A 16,875-nucleotide genomic window follows, 5' to 3' on the forward strand; every position below is an offset into this window, starting at 1 on the left:
TAGTAGCAGCAGCAGAGTGTGAGAGAGCAGGTGCTTCCTTCCCCTTTCTATTCTCCTCAGTTGTAGTCTAGGGGTGGGGTGTGGGCAGTTTCTGTCCTCTGTCCATGCTGAAGCAGAAGCGGAGTGGAAGGAAAAAAACAACAACAACAACAAAATTGAGAAGAGAGAAAATGTGGGTTGGGGTTGGGTGGGTGAAGAGACCAGAAAGCAGTGAGATTTTTCATGCTTTTAAAGCAGTTTAGGAGTGAGAGGATCACTTGATTTGTGCACAGTCACTGCCGCCTGAGGAGAAAACGAGAAATCCATGAAGAGCAGGGCCGGCTCTACTATTAGGCAGAGTGAGATGGCAGCAGATGCTGAGGAGCGGAGGAACTGTGCGCCACATGATCTGCCCCTAAGTGAGACTGCTGGGCAGCGGAGGATGCTGCCCATTGTCAGTGTTGAAGTAAGATTCTGTTTGGCTTTGATATCTGAAATGTGGAGGATGCCTTGGGCAGGCCCTGTTGAAGACCATGGCAGCTGTCCAGATTCTAGGCCCTCTCCTGAAGAGAAGCAGCTTCTGGTGCTACTATGACAGAAAGATGAGGGAGTTCAAGGGTGGAAATGAGATCAGAGTTGTCATCTGTCTTTCTCATCTTTCTTTGAACAAGAGCACACAAACAACAACAACTATTATTATTATTATTATTATTATTATTATTATTATTATAATAGCTGTGAGATGCAGATTCCATTGTAATCTGCAACAATGTGGGGTTCAGTGCCTTATCTAGAATGAGGAACGACAAGTGATTTGTGTTCTGGAACCAATCAATTTCCAATGGCAGGTGCAGTTCAAATAATATATTGTAAGCAAGGCAGGAGCACCACACGATAGGAATGCAACAGCAGGCCAAAAAAACTGGCTTCTAATTTCTACCTTCATCTGCCTAATTATATAGCGAACACAAATCTAAAGTCTAGTGACTTCTGTTTCAGTGCATCTGAAGAAGTGTGCATGCACACGAAAGCTCATACCAATAACAAACTTAGTCTCTAAGGTGCTACTGGAAGGAATTTTTTTATTTTTTATTTTGTTTAGACTATGGCAGACTGACACGGCTACCTACCTGTAAACAAATCTAAACTGTTTTAGCTGCTCTTTTCTTTTTCATCAGAAGAGATGTTTGAAGAGTGCAGGATTGAAGAAATTTCCACAAAGGAAGTTGCAGGTCCGCAAAACACGCTCCCTCAGTTCCCCTCTTCCCACGAAGCTTGACACTGGCAGGAGGAGGTTTAGTTGAGACCATAGTTCCTTTTGTTAATGTGGCTTGTGCTGCCAATACACACACTGGGGTGGGTGCTACTTGGTTTCCTAAGTTCAGCATTTGCCAGAATAGTATTCATAGGGGCCCTATGCAGAACCCTTGGTGGTCAGGCCAAAACATTGTTCCATTTCTGTAACACCTCCAATAAACCAACAGGGACCAATGTTTAAAGTACTCTAAAATATAAGCTACTGCACACAAACCTACTCTGGGGCCTTGTTGATGTGGTCTTTTTTTGCATTTAGTGTACTGAGCTGCAGAGCATCACAGCTGAAGAGGGTCCTCTCTATGCCATAGACAAGACCACATGCTTGAAATCAGCATGGTTTCCAAACTGGATTCAGGAGTGCCTTTAACAGGGCTGACCCAAGACATTTTTCTGCCTGAGATGGAATGGCAAATGGTTGCCCCCTCACCTTTCCCCCCAAGCAAGGTGCATAGTACCCAAAGCTGACCAAGTTACTTTAATGCTTGAATGAGAAAATCCCACAAGCATCTCGCCTAGGAAGTAAGAAAAAAGCACTACAGTTTAATCACTACTGACAAACCTAGACAGCATCTTAAAAAGCAGAGACATCACCTTGCCGACAAAGGTCCGTATAGTTAAAGCTATGGTTTTCCCAGTAGTGATGTATGGAAGTGAGAGCTGGACCATAAAGAAGGCTGATCGCCGAAGAATTGATGCTTTTGAATTATGGTGCTGGAGGAGACTCTTGAGAGTCCCATGGACTGCAAGAAGATCAAACCTATCGATTCTTAAAGAAATCAGCCCTGAGTGCTCACTGGAAGGACTGATCCTGAAGTTGAGGCTCCAGTACTTTGGCCACCTCATGAGAAGAGAAGACTCCCTAGAAAAGACCCTGATGTTGGGAAAGATGGAGGGCACAAGGAGAAGGGGACAACAGAGGATGAGATGGTTGGGCAGTGTTCTTGAAGCTACCAACATGAGTCTGACCAAACTGCGGGAGGCAGTGCAAGACAGGAGTGCCTGGCATGCTCTGGTCAATGGGGTCACGAAGAGTCGGACACGACTAAACAACAACAATGTGCAGGCTTTTCATGACACCCCAAATGGGCTGCCTCACTAATGGCAGGGCTGTCGCTGGCCTTTCACCATTGATATCTGGGGTCAGACATATTGCCAAATTATATTTCGTAAGCACAGAGAAAACTGAATGCAAGAAAGGAGCACAGGTGTCCTTTGGCCTGCTATTTATCACTCATTTTGTGATTGGAGAACACAATGGCCCTCAGACAAGGCTGCCTCACAGGATCACTATAAAGCTCAAACAATGCTTAGTTCTGAGCTCACTGGAAAGTTGGCATTAGAAATGTGACCATCTTCCCTCAGAAGAACACGGAAGCTTAATTTCTCACAGGATTTTCCTTTTTCCAAGGCAAAACACAAACTGTTAAAATAACATCTGTCTTATTGGATTCAGGCCAACCTGCCCAGGTTTTATGAAACAGCCGCTAGCATCTTTTTTTGACTTGAATTCAAATATGTGCCCGGGGGGGGGGGGCACACGTGGAATACGAGTCCTGATAGTTGCTAACCAATATTCACCCTCCACTTAGGAATTTGATTTGGGAATGCAGATAATGAAAGACTCTGGATGGTAAGTACATTTGAAAACTTGAGCTGTTGAAGCAGTCATGGATCTGGGAAATTAGCCAAGCAATGGATAATAGGGTTTATAGTCCAACTATAATCCTATTCAGGTTCTCAAAAGAACACCTGGGGGAATAAAGAGAGAGGGAATGGATAGAGAAGAGGGGGCTGTGGGTGCCAGCTCCACCTGCATGTCCCCACTGATTCCACCCCCCCAACCCAAATATATGCATGGATTATCAGCATACAAGTTGACAATGTGTGGTTGGAATGTTTTTCCCTACTAAATAGATTTGACACACCCTTTGCCAATTCATTTTCACCTACTGTTATGCAATTTTTAGTTATTCAAACATACCAAATCCTTAGCTATGTCTCTATTGGCTTCAAAGGGGTTTGTGTGTTCATAACTCTTACCTCCAGTAATTTGAGAGTGTTGTTTGCTTCTCTCAGTCCACTAGAGACCATTGCCTTTATTTGAAACAGGAAGTGAACAGTCATTCTGAACATAGTATGTGGAGTTGTGCTTCTCCCCTACTCCTTTCTCAAGGTCCGATTACTTTGGAAACTTTTTTTTGTAAATAATCACACCCATGTTAAGTGTGTGTGTGAGAGAGTGAACACAATCCTCTAACTTTCTCTAACTTATCCCACTGTCTCTCCTATACTTTGAGGAAAAGCCTCACAGATTTTATGACTCACTTAATTCATGCATTTGACAACCCCAACATCCTCACTTTTATATAGATGCTGGTATGTGCACACCTATGTAAAATCTAGCACTTTTTTCCAGCTGAGACAACATCTGTTTGGGTGAGGCTGAAGTACTAGATATAAAATTACTAAAAGCTGCAGGAAAACCTTTTTCATCAAAGCCCGGAAAGCAGCTTCATCATATCCCCTCTACTCCTGGGTGTCTATACATATATTACTTCCCCAAATCCATTTTTGGGAGTTCTGGGACTTGAAAAGGGTCAGAGGACAAACTCCACTAGCGCTGATAAAATTTCCTCCCTACCCCAAGTGATATTACACGTGTGCTATTTCTTTCTGCATTTACTCCCCCCCCCCCGGCACTGGAGAACAAGTATGCAACCTATTCATTCCCCAATACCCAAAAAATTCTTAAACCCGCATAAAGGATAACATCTCTTTCCTATTGGCTTTTAGATTTCCTCGTATTAGAGGGCCTGGCACAGGCAGAAAGAATATCCAGGTTCAGAACCTCGCCAGCTTAGTAAGATCTAGCCTAGCCTGTTAAGGCAATTTGTTAGCACAACTGAAAGACTAGATGAGTTATTCATTAACAAGACCACAGCTTGTTTCTACTGCTATCTAAACATGCTTTTTGTTATATCTGCAATGATTATAATTGGAGGATGGGAAAAGAAAACACCACCATAAAATACAGAACTAGTATACACCATCTGAAAATTTATTTTCAGGAATTCTGTTCTTAAGCTACGGAATAAAATGCATGTCTTATGCAGGAAAGAGGCTACAGTGAACATTTGAACACTAGACAACTAGACATAGATGAGACTATTGTTTGCTTTATGCAGTCGCTGACACAAGCTTGCTCATTCCACTGAAGTAGGATCTTTCCCTTTCACTCATTACTTCAAAGTGAAGGGGTCGCCTGCAGAAGTTGCATTCAGCAGAGGAGTGTGGCTTCAGCTCCAGGCCAACTTCCTTCCAAGTAGCTAACAGATTCTCTGCAAGAGAAGAAGGAAACGGGCTTATTGGTAATTGTAGAGACAAAGCAAACACTCTTGCTAATCTGCAGCATGAAGACACAGAACAACGAATACAAGGTTCATCCTTATTGGCTTTAACACAGTAGCCTTGAATTTTAAAACACGAATGCCCCCGTTATGTTCAAAGGTTTCATGGCCCTTTGCCTGTTACAGGTTTACTAGGAGAGGCAATCTCAATTCTTGTATTACCTGCTAGACAATATTCGCTTTTGGAGGAAGCCTCCAAAACCCTACACAAATCTGAAGTGGAGGCTCTAAAACGGTTGGATGGAGCCTTGTATGCCTCCTTCCAGCAACTCCTGCAGCCAGGCTGGTGCCAAACGTATTGCTCAACTTTCCTTTGGACCACATCAGTGAGGCCGGGGGGGGGGGGGTTGTCATCTGGGCAGTCCAGGACCTCCATACACACTGCCCAGGCTTGCGCCACAAAGAGGTCACTTCAGTTTGACTTCACCCCCAGAGGTGAACTCCATTGTCTCTTGAGACAGATGGATGCCAGCAACTATTCAGTAAGCTTGTGTGTGCGTTAGGACAGAGATAGCAGATTTACTGGCACTAACCCAGTACTGTGTTACTGGCATAGTGCTATGCAGTCTACATGTACTCATGGCTTTCTTTAAAGAAGCAAGAAGCGCAGATGCAGTTTGCCTGTTGGAGACCCATGCAATTTAACAGGCAAGGACTCAGCTAGGGTGAGGATCTGATGATGTACCATGTTTCGCCTTATCATTTGTCATAATCATTAAAGAAATATCAAGCTGCACAAACAAGTGGAACTAAGTCAGCACAGTGCTTCCTTGATACAGAAACTTTTGGAGAGCAATCTAACTCGATCACAAAAAAACCTTACTGGTCTCAAATTCAGTTTTATATATTGCACTGTGTAAGTTTATGTACATTTTAGGAAGTGGTACTTGCACTTCTTGTGTTTATGACAGTTCAACCTTAGGGACAAAGCACTTTTTTTTTCTGTAGGGGAAATCCTATTTGAGCATTATTTACTTAGGGGATTCCAGTTGCATGCGGGGGTACACCAGGGCCATGCTCCACATAAAAGGCTCCCCATACATGATCAGGGTTCAAAGTCACATGGAGAAGTCTGAGTGTAGAGTGGGCTCCTAGGTTCAGCCTTCAACCTTAATGAGAGTAAGGGGTGTTGTGGATACGACAGCCCTACTCTCTGCCACACCCGATTGGAATTGTGCAAGTAAATTAAGTGCCTAAATAGTTCCTTAGCACTACAGATTTATCAGGTTTTCATTGTAAATGTTAGAAAAGTGTTACGAAATGTTGCTGTGCTTTTATGTCTTTGTTCACTCACCAATAAAATAGTTCATCATTTGTGGTGTATGATGTGGGGTAGGGGCAATACGTAGCAGCTCTTCCCCACGTGGCACAGTGGGGTAGTTTATCGCTTGGACGTAGATGCTATGCTGGCTCATCATTTTGTCACAGATCTCAGTATTTTTAGCAGCATCTGAAACCTGAGGCAGAAAGATTATTTCTAGACACATTTCCCAAGACTGTAAAAATACATTATTTGCACCACCAAGGACCAACTAGGTGCTCCCATGACCAGACTCCAAAAGTTATAGTTACAAAGACCTGTACTTAGACACTGCCAGTTGCACGAACTATTAACCAGTAAGATACAAGCTAAAACTAGGAGGCAAGTGCTTTGGGGTGGCGTGGAAGCAGAAAAGGCAGGGAGAACGAAGCACATTTGTGTGGTCCAAGAAGGCCAGTGATAAACTCCTGTGCCACTTCTCTTGCCAGGGAGACCTCAGGGTACCCCCATCCCGGGTTCCTTCAACAGACCATGTGGGCTTCATACCAATCTCTTCCCTAATCAATGTCAGATTGCTGTATTCTGTGGATCCTGGGCAGGAAAGCAAAGAAATGCTGGTTGCCATCAATCTCCTACTCTCTCAATCTGTGTTTTATGCATAAATTTAAACTGAGACAGTAGGGGGGGAATTGCTGAAGTCATGACCATTAAGATGCCTCTTGGAGAATTGGGGAAGATGTCACATTCTACAGAGTTCAACAAGATAAAGAATGTAAATGCATACAGACTTAATTATGAAATTTCTGTGGGACATAAAAGAACAATGGAATTTTTATGTACTGGATTAAGTCCTTAAATAATTACCCTGATAGGAATGATGTGACTGGGACAGTGCACTACAGGGAAGCCAGTATCCATCAGCATCTGTCTCATGAGTTTAACATTGCGTTGATGTTGGCGGCGAAGGACTTGCCCCTCTGCACTTTTGAGGATTCTCACAGACTCGAGTGCGCCCGCTAAGAGCATGGGGGGCAGGGACGTTGTAAAAATAAAGCCAGCAGCATAGGAACGGACAGTGTCTATCAGAGAACTTGTACTGGCCACGTAACCCCCTACACAGCCAAAGGCTTTGCCTGCAGGAAAAACAAGCAAAAGGTTATTTTATCCTTGACTTACAGTTCTTTTCATACCTAACCACTAATTTTGGTAAAAAGCAGGTGTTCCAACAAGCAACGCAGCATTTTGATCCCTCTTCTACAGAAGAGAGCTGTTTTAAGTCTTCATGCAACAGAGTAAGGTGGTACGTTTAATACAGAACTACCACCCCAGTTTTAAATAAGCTGCTTCAAGGTGTGTGTACACAAACACATGTATACAGGGAAAGTGCATAAAGAAAACCCCTGACCAAATCTGAAAAGGCAGACATGAAGCCTTCTTTGGGGAATAAGTACATTTTGACATCACATGGTGACAATTAAAAAAAAACTGTCAAACAGGTTTCAGTGGCAGGAGCAGTTTTCTAACTGGCCCACCAGGACAAAAAAATTAGGAAAGGTTAGCACAATATTCAGTCCTCTCTACTAGCTTTGCTACTTTGTGTTAACAGCATTTTCACAGAGTCTTACTATCTACAGAGAAAGCATACTTTGTGTAAGCCAATACCTCCAAAGGGAGGTACTCATATATTTCACTTGCATAATAAGAGCAAGCAGTCTGGGGTGGGTACAACTTTGCAGTTGTTATGTAACACCAACTGCCAGTTCATAGTTCCTTAAAATTTATAGAGGTAAAGTGCTTCCACTGGTACATTGTTTTGATTGCAGCTTTTGAAACTGCAATAAGCAATAGCTTTAACTGGTAGAACTTGTTGCTACGACATAGATTTACTACTTCTGTTCCTACCAAATCTCCTTACACAACTCCCACGTCAGGTTTCAGGATTAAGAACGTTCTACTTTACAGAGTTAAGTTCTCAAGGTAAAGATAGCAGGACTCTGTAAAACAACTAACATTTTCACATACATTGATTTAATGCAGGAATGGAGGACCTACCACAAATACAAATTATCCTTCCAAATGGATTTATTGCAAATGGCATGATCATTCTGTTTTATGACTCATAGTCACTCTTATTCAAAATTAGAATGAACAGCACCAGTGTGCACATACCCAGCGTTCCAGAGATGATATCCATTTTATTCATGACCCCATCTCTGTCTCCAATGCCTCCACCGTGAGTTCCATACAGCCCAACGGCATGTACTTCATCTACAAAGGTGATTGCCCCATGTTCATGAGCCACATCACAAAGCTCTTCCAATGGGCAGACTGCACCTAAAACAAGGTAATAGTAATATATCAAGTTCTTGCGTTTCAGAACCCATGTCTTCCCAGTTTTCAGGACCTGGAGCGTGATATAGCAAGCATACCATCCATTGAGTGGACAGTTTCAAAAGCAACAATTTTGGGAGTAGATGGATCCGATTTTTTCAACAGTTCTCGGAGATGACCAACATCGTTATGGCGAAAAATGTGCTTTGGCACTCTGCTGTTTCGAATCCCCTGAATCATAGAAGCGTGGTTTCCCGCATCCGAGTAAATTTCACAACCTGAGGAGGGAAAGAGAGAGAGAGAGAGAGAGAGTGAGAAGGCCAATCAAAAGTTATCAGTTACTACATTACATCTTGATCATCTGTAACTGGATAGGATTAGGACAACTCTCTAATCCAGCTAGAGACAGATCAGATTATCCCAACCTGAATGTAAAGAAACCGAGAGCAATAGGATTCTTGTGGGAACCTGTCAAACAAGATACTGCATCCGGGGGAAAGGAGGCAGCGGGTTCAAACCTTGAACCCAGATATTACCCAGCTAGTCCTGCCTTTTGCAAGTCACCTCAATTTTTAAATTCTGTTCTTGGAATTTTCCTGGCAGCTATTGCTCAAATCCAGAATTGTTAGAAGGAGAACCCCATTCCGGAAGGGAAGCAACATCACTGAACAAGGTAGTCTTTTAAGCAGGAAATCTAGTAAGCGAGCAGGGCAGGAATGATCCAGTGTTGCCTTGGTACTGCTGTGGCCACACATTATGTAGGAAGTGTCATTAGATACCCAGAACATAGGATAAATATGTAAAGAAACAAAAAACCAAAGTGGTACCTTCAAATTCAGCTACCGTACAGCTGCATCTTATACCCATTTAACTTGTGCAGTTTCAACAAGCTGGCTGAAACTGCGCAAGTTAAATCCAAGCCTGGTGGAGAGGTTAAAAGTTATGTTTTTGCTGGGTCTGCTTGGGGTTTACCCAGTGCGTAAAGAGCTTTTAAGTTCCCTGTCTTGCCTGGGGTGTGTGTGTGTGCTCAGCGCACAAGCTTTGGGATGTGTGCTCAGCGCACGATCTTGTGGGGCCATCCAAGTTCCTGCAAGATCTCACATGAGCATCCCTAGCCTCCCAGAGCCAGTGTGCCAAGCGGGATGTGCCCAGCAAGCTCTTTTTGTACTGGGTCCACTTGGGGCTACCTGGCGTAAAAAGAGCTTCTAAGTTTTCTGCTTTGACTTGAGAAGCAAAGCCTGCCCAGTGCACAGGCTATGGGAGTGTGGGGGATTCTCTCTCCTCCTCACCTGCTAGCCGCCGGGGCAGTTCCAAGGGTTTGGGTATAAGCAATTTTCATGTATACGTGGAATCCTTGGAACAAAACCCTACACGCTATGCAACCGCATTGTACTTGCATTCTGTCTTCACGCATCTAGTTTGGGTTTTTTCAGTTCAAAGCTTTTGATACAATCTCCATGAGATGGCAAAAACCATTAACATGCACTTAGCCTGGCTGGACTGATAAAACTGCTAGCCACATTCAATTCCAAACTAGTTAAGTGTTTGTATTGAATTAATCTAAGGCAATCTTGGTGCAATTTGGTGTTTTTACAGTATTTGAAATGAATGTACCACGGAATATATATATTTTTAGCAATTCCTTCAAGGTACAGTAGAACAGCATATGCATGTTAGATTTACCTGGCAACATTTTGGCTAGTGTGAAGAGTGTTGAATCATTTGCTACAAAGCAAGAAGAGAACAACAGAGCAGCATCTTTTCCATGAAGATCAGCCAATTCTTTCTCAAGATCAACATGGAATTTACTGGTTCCTGAAATATTCCTGGTGCCTCCTGCTCCCGCACCATGCTGTTTCAGTGTTTCCCTGTGAGGAAGGTTCCAACAGGGTCATTAAACACAACTTGAAGCAATCTCACATTCGCATATAAGCTGCACTCCCATTATGTTGGGGAGTTTTAAATAGTTGGCCTGAGTGATAAATCCAAGCACAAACTAGGATAATTTTTGGGGAGAATCTCATAGGTTACCAGCTTGAGATTTTTTTTTTTTTTTTAAACATTCTTCAGTATAAGCAAACTATTTGTGGTAATTAGAGAAGCATTCTGTATTAAGAAATAGAGTGGAAGTCCATTTAATCCTTTAAAACCAAAGAAAAGACAGTGACAAAAGGTCCCCTAATAACCAAAGAGGACCTATCATTTAATAATTTGCTTGTAACCAACAAGGGTGTTGGGTAGACTTCTAAAATGTAATTAGCCAACATTTTACTTTCAATTAAAAAAGACTTACATAACCGCTCCACAAACTCTAGGATGACGACTCATCCCAAGATAATCATTGCTGCACCAGACAGACACCTCTTTCTTGCTGCTATGGGATTCTGAATAGTCATCTGCCATGGGAAAAACCTGGGCTCTTCGGTTCACAGTTTTGAACACACGGTAGGTATGATCTTTTCTTTTCTCCTCAATTTTTTTCTCAAAGAACTGATCATACTGGAAAGTAGAAACAGCTAGAAGAGGAAGACATTAGCACATGTAAGCAGCTGGAACAACCAACAAAGTTTATACAAGCTTTTGATTTCCATCAAGTTGAACAAGACTGTGCCTCACATTTTGGTAAGTTCTCCTGAAGCAGATGAGACACCCTTTCTGGTCTCTGTTTCAACATCATATCTTGGAATTTCTTCAGCAAGCCATCATTTGGCTTTCCCCCATCCATTTTAGTGTTTACCGCAACAGTACTTTCTGGTGTTTTGGCAAATTCTACATAGCAAGGTGGCATAAGAAAATGAAAATAGTGATTGGACAGCTCAAATAAAATTTCATGTATAAACAATGCAGCCGTTTTAAAAAATGTTATTGTAACTGAATAAAGTAGTATATTTAATGAATACAAGTACTTTTTTTCTTCCGAATAAGTCCTGGCAGTGCTGGGGATTCACATAGGGAATAAGTGTTTCTCAGCCCTCTGCCATTCACTTCATGATAAGTATCTTCCCAGTTTTATGTGTGTTGGTTATTTTCAAACTCAGGACTATCCCACATTTTTTTCAAAAATCCAACCAATAAAACACAGCTGCATGAAATCTACTCTAGTTAACTAGACAACAAAAGTTTATAGTTATACATGAGCAACTGCTTAGCACTACATTGGTGTCCACTTGTTTTCTTCCTTGTATTGTGGTCTATTCAAAGTCCAAGTCACTGAGAATCAATTAGTGTTTCTCTAAAAGCAGCCATGCTTTCAGAGCACAGGCAAGTGAAAATCTGTCATTTTACAGAGCATTTAAAGCAGCATGTGAATTAACTGTCCCAAAGTGTTTCCGTCTATTTCATAACTGTTCTTACAGGAAACACCACCATTATAAAAAGAGATCTTTGGCTCAGACAGGTTTCAGAATTATGATCCTTATTATTACACCAACAATGAACCGTAAATAAAGCAGAGACAAAAACCCAAGCCAATGGATGTGCAACATGTGGATTCTGAAAGAGCTACACAATTTAAAGAGCTTGAGAAAGTTGGGCTCAACTTTGTTCATAGAATCATAGAGTTGGAAGAGACCACAAGGGCCATCCAGTCCAACCCCCTGCCAAGCAGTTTTGTCTCCTCTCTTTAAAATCTGCCTAGAACGATTAGAAGCAAATTTTATTAAACCTCCAAATATTCAGAAGAGGCCATACCTTTTCTTACTGCTTGCATTTCTTCCACATCCTCCTGGAGTTCCAGGCTAGCTTTGCAGAAAACATTGCTGTTCCCTTCGTTCATCTGTGCTGCCAAGAATGGGCATTTAGTCACAGTGGCTTGGCTAGCACTCTGGCTAGCAGCAGGTGGGTGGCTCAATGGAAGTTGGGATCTGCTTGTGTTTCGTTGGGCCACATCTGGTGAATTTTTGGCCTCTTGAATAAAAGAATAAAGTGTTTAGTATGCAACAAAGGTATCCGAGGCACTCATTTTGATAGGGATGCTAGTTGTACGTGTCTTAAAATATATTTTATGCGCAATACATTAAATATTAGCAGTTAAGAACAAAAGGTTTCAATGGAACACCTCCAGATACTGTAAGGATTGAAAACAAGTGTCCTGACAAGTGTTCAGGAGAACCAGCTGCACACTCTTATGTACATTTACTCAAAAGGAAATCCAACTGAATCCATGGGATTTACTTCTAAGTTACAGTATATAGGATAAAAGCCTTATAGACTGCAGTCCTATGCAAACTTTGAAGGGTTGTAAACCTCATTTAATTACGTGGGATTTTCTTCTAATGAAAAACACAGATTTGTACAGTTAGTATTTCCTAAGTTCTTGCTTCCTGAAGTTTCTCCTTGCCAGGCTCTTGCCTTTAGTTAGTACTTCCTGATGCAGCGATGAAAACATATTTCAACAGCATCTAGAAAGCCTGTGATTAAAGATACCTTTAGCAACAAAAGCAAAGTTCAAAGGAAGGCAAAACTGTGGTGCCAGGTCATTTGCCATTTAAGATGGCCCTAAATCAGGAATGAGGAACCTGAGGCTCAGGGGCAAATGCAGCCTCGCAAGCCTATCTGCCCCCTGAATCTCTTTGCAAACCACACCCCATGCCCAGCCACACCAGCCATTCTCCTCACCAGTCCCACTTCATACACTACTGCATGGCTGGAATGTGAACTTTGATAATGCCTTCTGCTTGCCTAGGTTTGTGTGTGTGTGTGTGTGTGTGTGTAAAAACTAGGGTACTGTTCAAAGGTAACATTTCCATTTGTTGCTTTGCCCAGTTCTGTCTCTGCCCCCCCCCCCCACTGCTGGCATGTGGGCCCTGGAAGGTTGCCCTGCAAAAGCTTCATCAGTGTCATCCACCGTATGTAATAATTTTTATACTCTTCTTCACCCTTGTTCTTAGATTGTACACAGAGAGTTACAATATACTTTGGCCTCTGTAACTGGGGAAAGGAGGTTCAAAGTTCGGTCAGCCTACCACTTTCTCAAAAGTGAACTTGGCTAACATCATTCTGCCTTGAAATAATAAACCATTTCCAAACATGCTGCCAATATAAAGTTAATTTTAAAATGTAATGCATCACTTCTATCATAATCACTATGGACAAGATGCCATATCAAGGAGAGCTGGCATTGTTGTGCAAGCTATTTGCTACTCAAGAAGAAGTAGTATAACAGTACAAAACAGGATATCACAGGTTAATTCTGTTTGACATTTCTATTGGCCTAAGCTGCCCACTCACTGGGTTTGGCCATTGCACTACATTGAGAATGTCACCCCACCTTCCCCAATTGTATGGCTGTTGCACTCACAGACTGCCATTACTACATCTCACCCTATGTTTCAGAGTACTGTAGAATAAATTAAATTGCTGAACAGGTACAAACAAGCAGGCAATTCTAGGAGGTTTAACTATCAGTATTTTGCAAAAACTCTTGTGGATGAATAAGATCAGGCCAATGGTATTGCAACTCCATTGGGTTTCAGAAGTGTGCTCACTGCTGTATTTCAATTCAATTTCAAGAAAGTTTCAAGTTATGCAGTATTAAATAGCAAAATCGCAAAGTTGAGCCTTACTCTCACTAGTAGAAGTGGTTTCTTCAGTTTGCTGACAGTGAGCAGATGAAGTACTCAGGGCACGTGAAGCAGGTTTAGTCACAACTTCCATCATTTTAGGGCAGTTTTGGGCATAGAAAAGAAGGGATTTGCCAGCCTTTTGCAGGAAAGCCTGGGATACCCTTGACAGGAATGGGCAGCGGCGAACAACAGCTTCCATTTTTCAAAAGTTTTCAAAAGTCTTGCTGAAAATAACAAAACAATGCAGTTTAACCTCATACAAAGATGCAAGAGAGACAGTCTATATACTGTACAAGACTTCTTCAAGAACTACTGGGGTCACTTCACATATGACAAACATAGATGACTGGCATACATAGGTTACTGACTTTTGGATGTGCTTGCAGCTTTTAGATGCACACAAGATTGTAACATATTTCAATCTACACACACAGTTGCAGGTTTAGTCCTACAAAGGAGAGCCCTCCAGTTCAAGATGTTTACAATGCATGAAGCAACCTTTAAGCAAAAGCTAACAACAGAAAACAAAAACATAGTGCCACCAAAGATCATTAAATGCACACGCACTGAGCTACAGGCCAAAATACCGGAACCACTGGCATAGTAATTCAGCAGTGGATAATTTCACATATGACCCCTTGACTGACACAAGAAGGAAAGAAAAACTGGGAGGATAGGCAGTCCGAGGAATCTTGACTCACCAGTTCCAGAAGGGTAGCCTGCGGATCTGTTGCAACGTTGTGTGCAAAGAGTCGTGCAGCATGTTAAAAACTAAGACTTATTGCGGCATAGCACATTGTGGACTACAGCCAGCCTTGAGTGCTTGCCCAAAATGACAGATAACGCTAGATGCCAGTATCTGGACAGGCAATACTTCATGGGTTCAGTGAAGCGATCTTTAGCCCACCTAAGATTATGCCACAATGACCTCGCCCTACCCCGCCAACACTTCTGTTTGCAAGGCGTTTAAAAACCAGGGAAATTTATTGGTGTTGAGTGAGGGACGTTTGTGGAGAGGACGCGGAACATGTCGGAAACCCCCATCCAAGTCTCCTAAGACAACTGACACGGGCAGATCTAGGGAGGCTCCATCCCCGAGGGCTGAACGAGATCGCCCAAACACGGCCACTTCTTCTTCCTCTTGTCGGATTCTTTTGTGGGGGACCGAAGTGAAGACTCCTCTGTGGCCGATCGCGAGCCTGCCAGTGAAGGAGGGCCGTGTCTCTCCTGGCGCACGGTGGAAACGAAGCAATGGGCACAGAGGGATCAGGGGCGAGGAGGAGGAAGAGGAGGAGGAGGAGGAGGACCACCCCCCCCCCCGCTTTCCCTCTCCCCTCCTGGGGACGAAGATGTCCCTCCCGGCCCCTTTCGCCCAGGGGCAGCACCCGTGCTTTGTAGGAGGAGGAGGAGAAGCCGCTCCGCATCTCGCCCAGCCCTCCCGGGACTCGGCGGCCAAAGGCGCCCCGAGCGGCCACCCGCTTCCCCCGCCCCGGACAGCTCCGTCCATCCGAGGCCGGACAAGGTCAGGGACGGAGGAGAAGTGCCGGCTGGGCCGCCGCCGCCGCCGCCTCGGACACGAGCAAGTGAGGGCTAAGCGCCGCTTTCGAAGGAAACCGGGCCTCCCTCCCTCACGCGCCCCCCGCCACCATCGTATCCGCCCCCCCCCCCGGTCCCTTACCCGTCAATTAACGTCCCTCCAACACTCGCCCTCCAGTTCTTTCCGCTCAGTGTCAACCCAGCTCCGGCCGCCGCCGCCTATATAGTCGAAAGCAAAGGGGCACTACCGCGCACGCGCACCCGAAGACGCCTCTCCCGCGGCAATCCGCCCCCCCCCCGCCACCGCTCCACAAAGCTCGGCCGCCGCGCATGCGCCGCCGGGGTTGGCAACTCGCCCTCCCCGCGAGGGGGCGTGCTCAACGCGAGCCCCGCCCCTTCGCTCTGTCCCTGGCTTAGCCCCTTAAATCCCCGTCGCGCTCGTCCGTTCTTTTCCCGGGTTTATTTGCAGGGTGGGCGGCGAGGGAGGGACGAAGGGAGTTGAGACGGCTCTGTGTCTCCCGGCTGCGGCGAAGTGCCTTGTTTTAATAGAATCGCAGAACTCAAGGATCATGACCATCTCTCCCACCCGCCTCCAGTTTCTGCTTTATGATCCAGTTATACTGTATGTGCGAAGTGTTTTTCCTTAAGAGAGATAAAGGCAACCCCTAAGGACACACACAACAGAAGCGTGCTGTCCAATTCCACCTAGGATTGTTTATCCACGCTTACCTTTTACCCCACTCTTTCTCTTTACAGGCACTTTAACCTCTGCGCCCAAGCTGGTTTTTTTTGTTTTTTTTTTTGCACTGGAGCTTTCCCTGCAAAAGCCTGCTCTTTAGCACTCAGTCAGATCAAGTGTCAGTTTTTGTTTCCCACAGATTACTGTTTGCTCCGATTCAGCTTTAGATAACAGGTTTTCACAAGGAAAGCTTTGGAGGGGGGGGGGTCCTCGGACACAGATTTTTAAAGTAGGGGCAGTGCCTGGAAAGAGCAGAAGAAAGGGAAGTGTAGAGAAGCCCTTTTTGTGCTTATCGGGAACAAGCCGGGGGACTCCTGTTAGTTAGGCATGGTGGCTGCTTGAGTCAAGCTTGGACCAGCATGTAGAGCGATGTTGGGAAGCTCCCACCTTCTCCAGCCTGAAAGTCCTTTTCTCTAATATCGGGGCCAAAGTTGTGGGAATTGTGTGCTAAGAGCACATCCACACTTGCATTTGACCTGTATTTTGATCATACTGTGATCATACAGGAATCAATCCAATCTTGCCCACTGAATGAGATATTATCAGATGCGTGGAAAACCCAAAGACAGGTTTTGCTTAACTTCAGTTCAGTGGGAGAAGGAAAGGCACTCTGTATCAATTATTCTCCTTAATTGTGGCTTTGCCCATTCCAGAGTTGGTCTGATGCTGCAAATGGAGCAGTTCTTGAAGGCTGCTGAAATCTTCATTGTTATACTGCAAAAACTTGTTTATTGAGAGGGA

General features: G+C 44.0%; 1 protein-coding gene across 1 annotated transcript; it reads right to left on the minus strand.

Moving 5' to 3' along the window:
• Positions 1-4,333: 4,333 nt before the first annotated feature.
• Positions 4,334-15,663, minus strand: ALAS1 (5'-aminolevulinate synthase 1). Its single transcript, XM_033140681.1, has 11 exons — positions 15,538-15,663; positions 13,860-14,083; positions 11,986-12,201; positions 10,912-11,064; positions 10,589-10,811; positions 9,979-10,163; positions 8,394-8,573; positions 8,134-8,298; positions 6,829-7,097; positions 5,998-6,160; positions 4,334-4,634 (listed from the first exon to the last, which is right to left on the minus strand). Exons 2-11 carry the CDS (start codon positions 14,056-14,058, stop codon positions 4,474-4,476), a joined length of 1,914 nt encoding a protein of 637 aa, XP_032996572.1. The 5' UTR covers positions 14,059-14,083; positions 15,538-15,663; the 3' UTR covers positions 4,334-4,473.
• Between the last annotated feature and the right edge of the window lie 1,212 nt (positions 15,664-16,875).

This window comes from Lacerta agilis, chromosome 2, assembly GCF_009819535.1.
Source record: "Lacerta agilis isolate rLacAgi1 chromosome 2, rLacAgi1.pri, whole genome shotgun sequence".
NCBI classification, from domain to species: Eukaryota; Metazoa; Chordata; class Lepidosauria; order Squamata; family Lacertidae; genus Lacerta; species Lacerta agilis.

Coding starts and splice junctions, on each gene's coding strand:
- ALAS1 (XM_033140681.1), bottom strand. CDS start 14,058: ATGGAAGCTGTTGTTCGCCGCTGCCCATTCCTGTCAAGGGTATCCCAG. Junction 10,812..10,911: donor TCAGGAGAACTTACCAAAAT/GTGAGGCACAGT, acceptor TTCCTCTTCTAG/CTGTTTCTACTTTCCAGTAT. Junction 7,098..8,133: donor TATCATCTCTGGAACGCTGG/GTATGTGCACAC, acceptor TTTTTCCTGCAG/GCAAAGCCTTTGGCTGTGTA.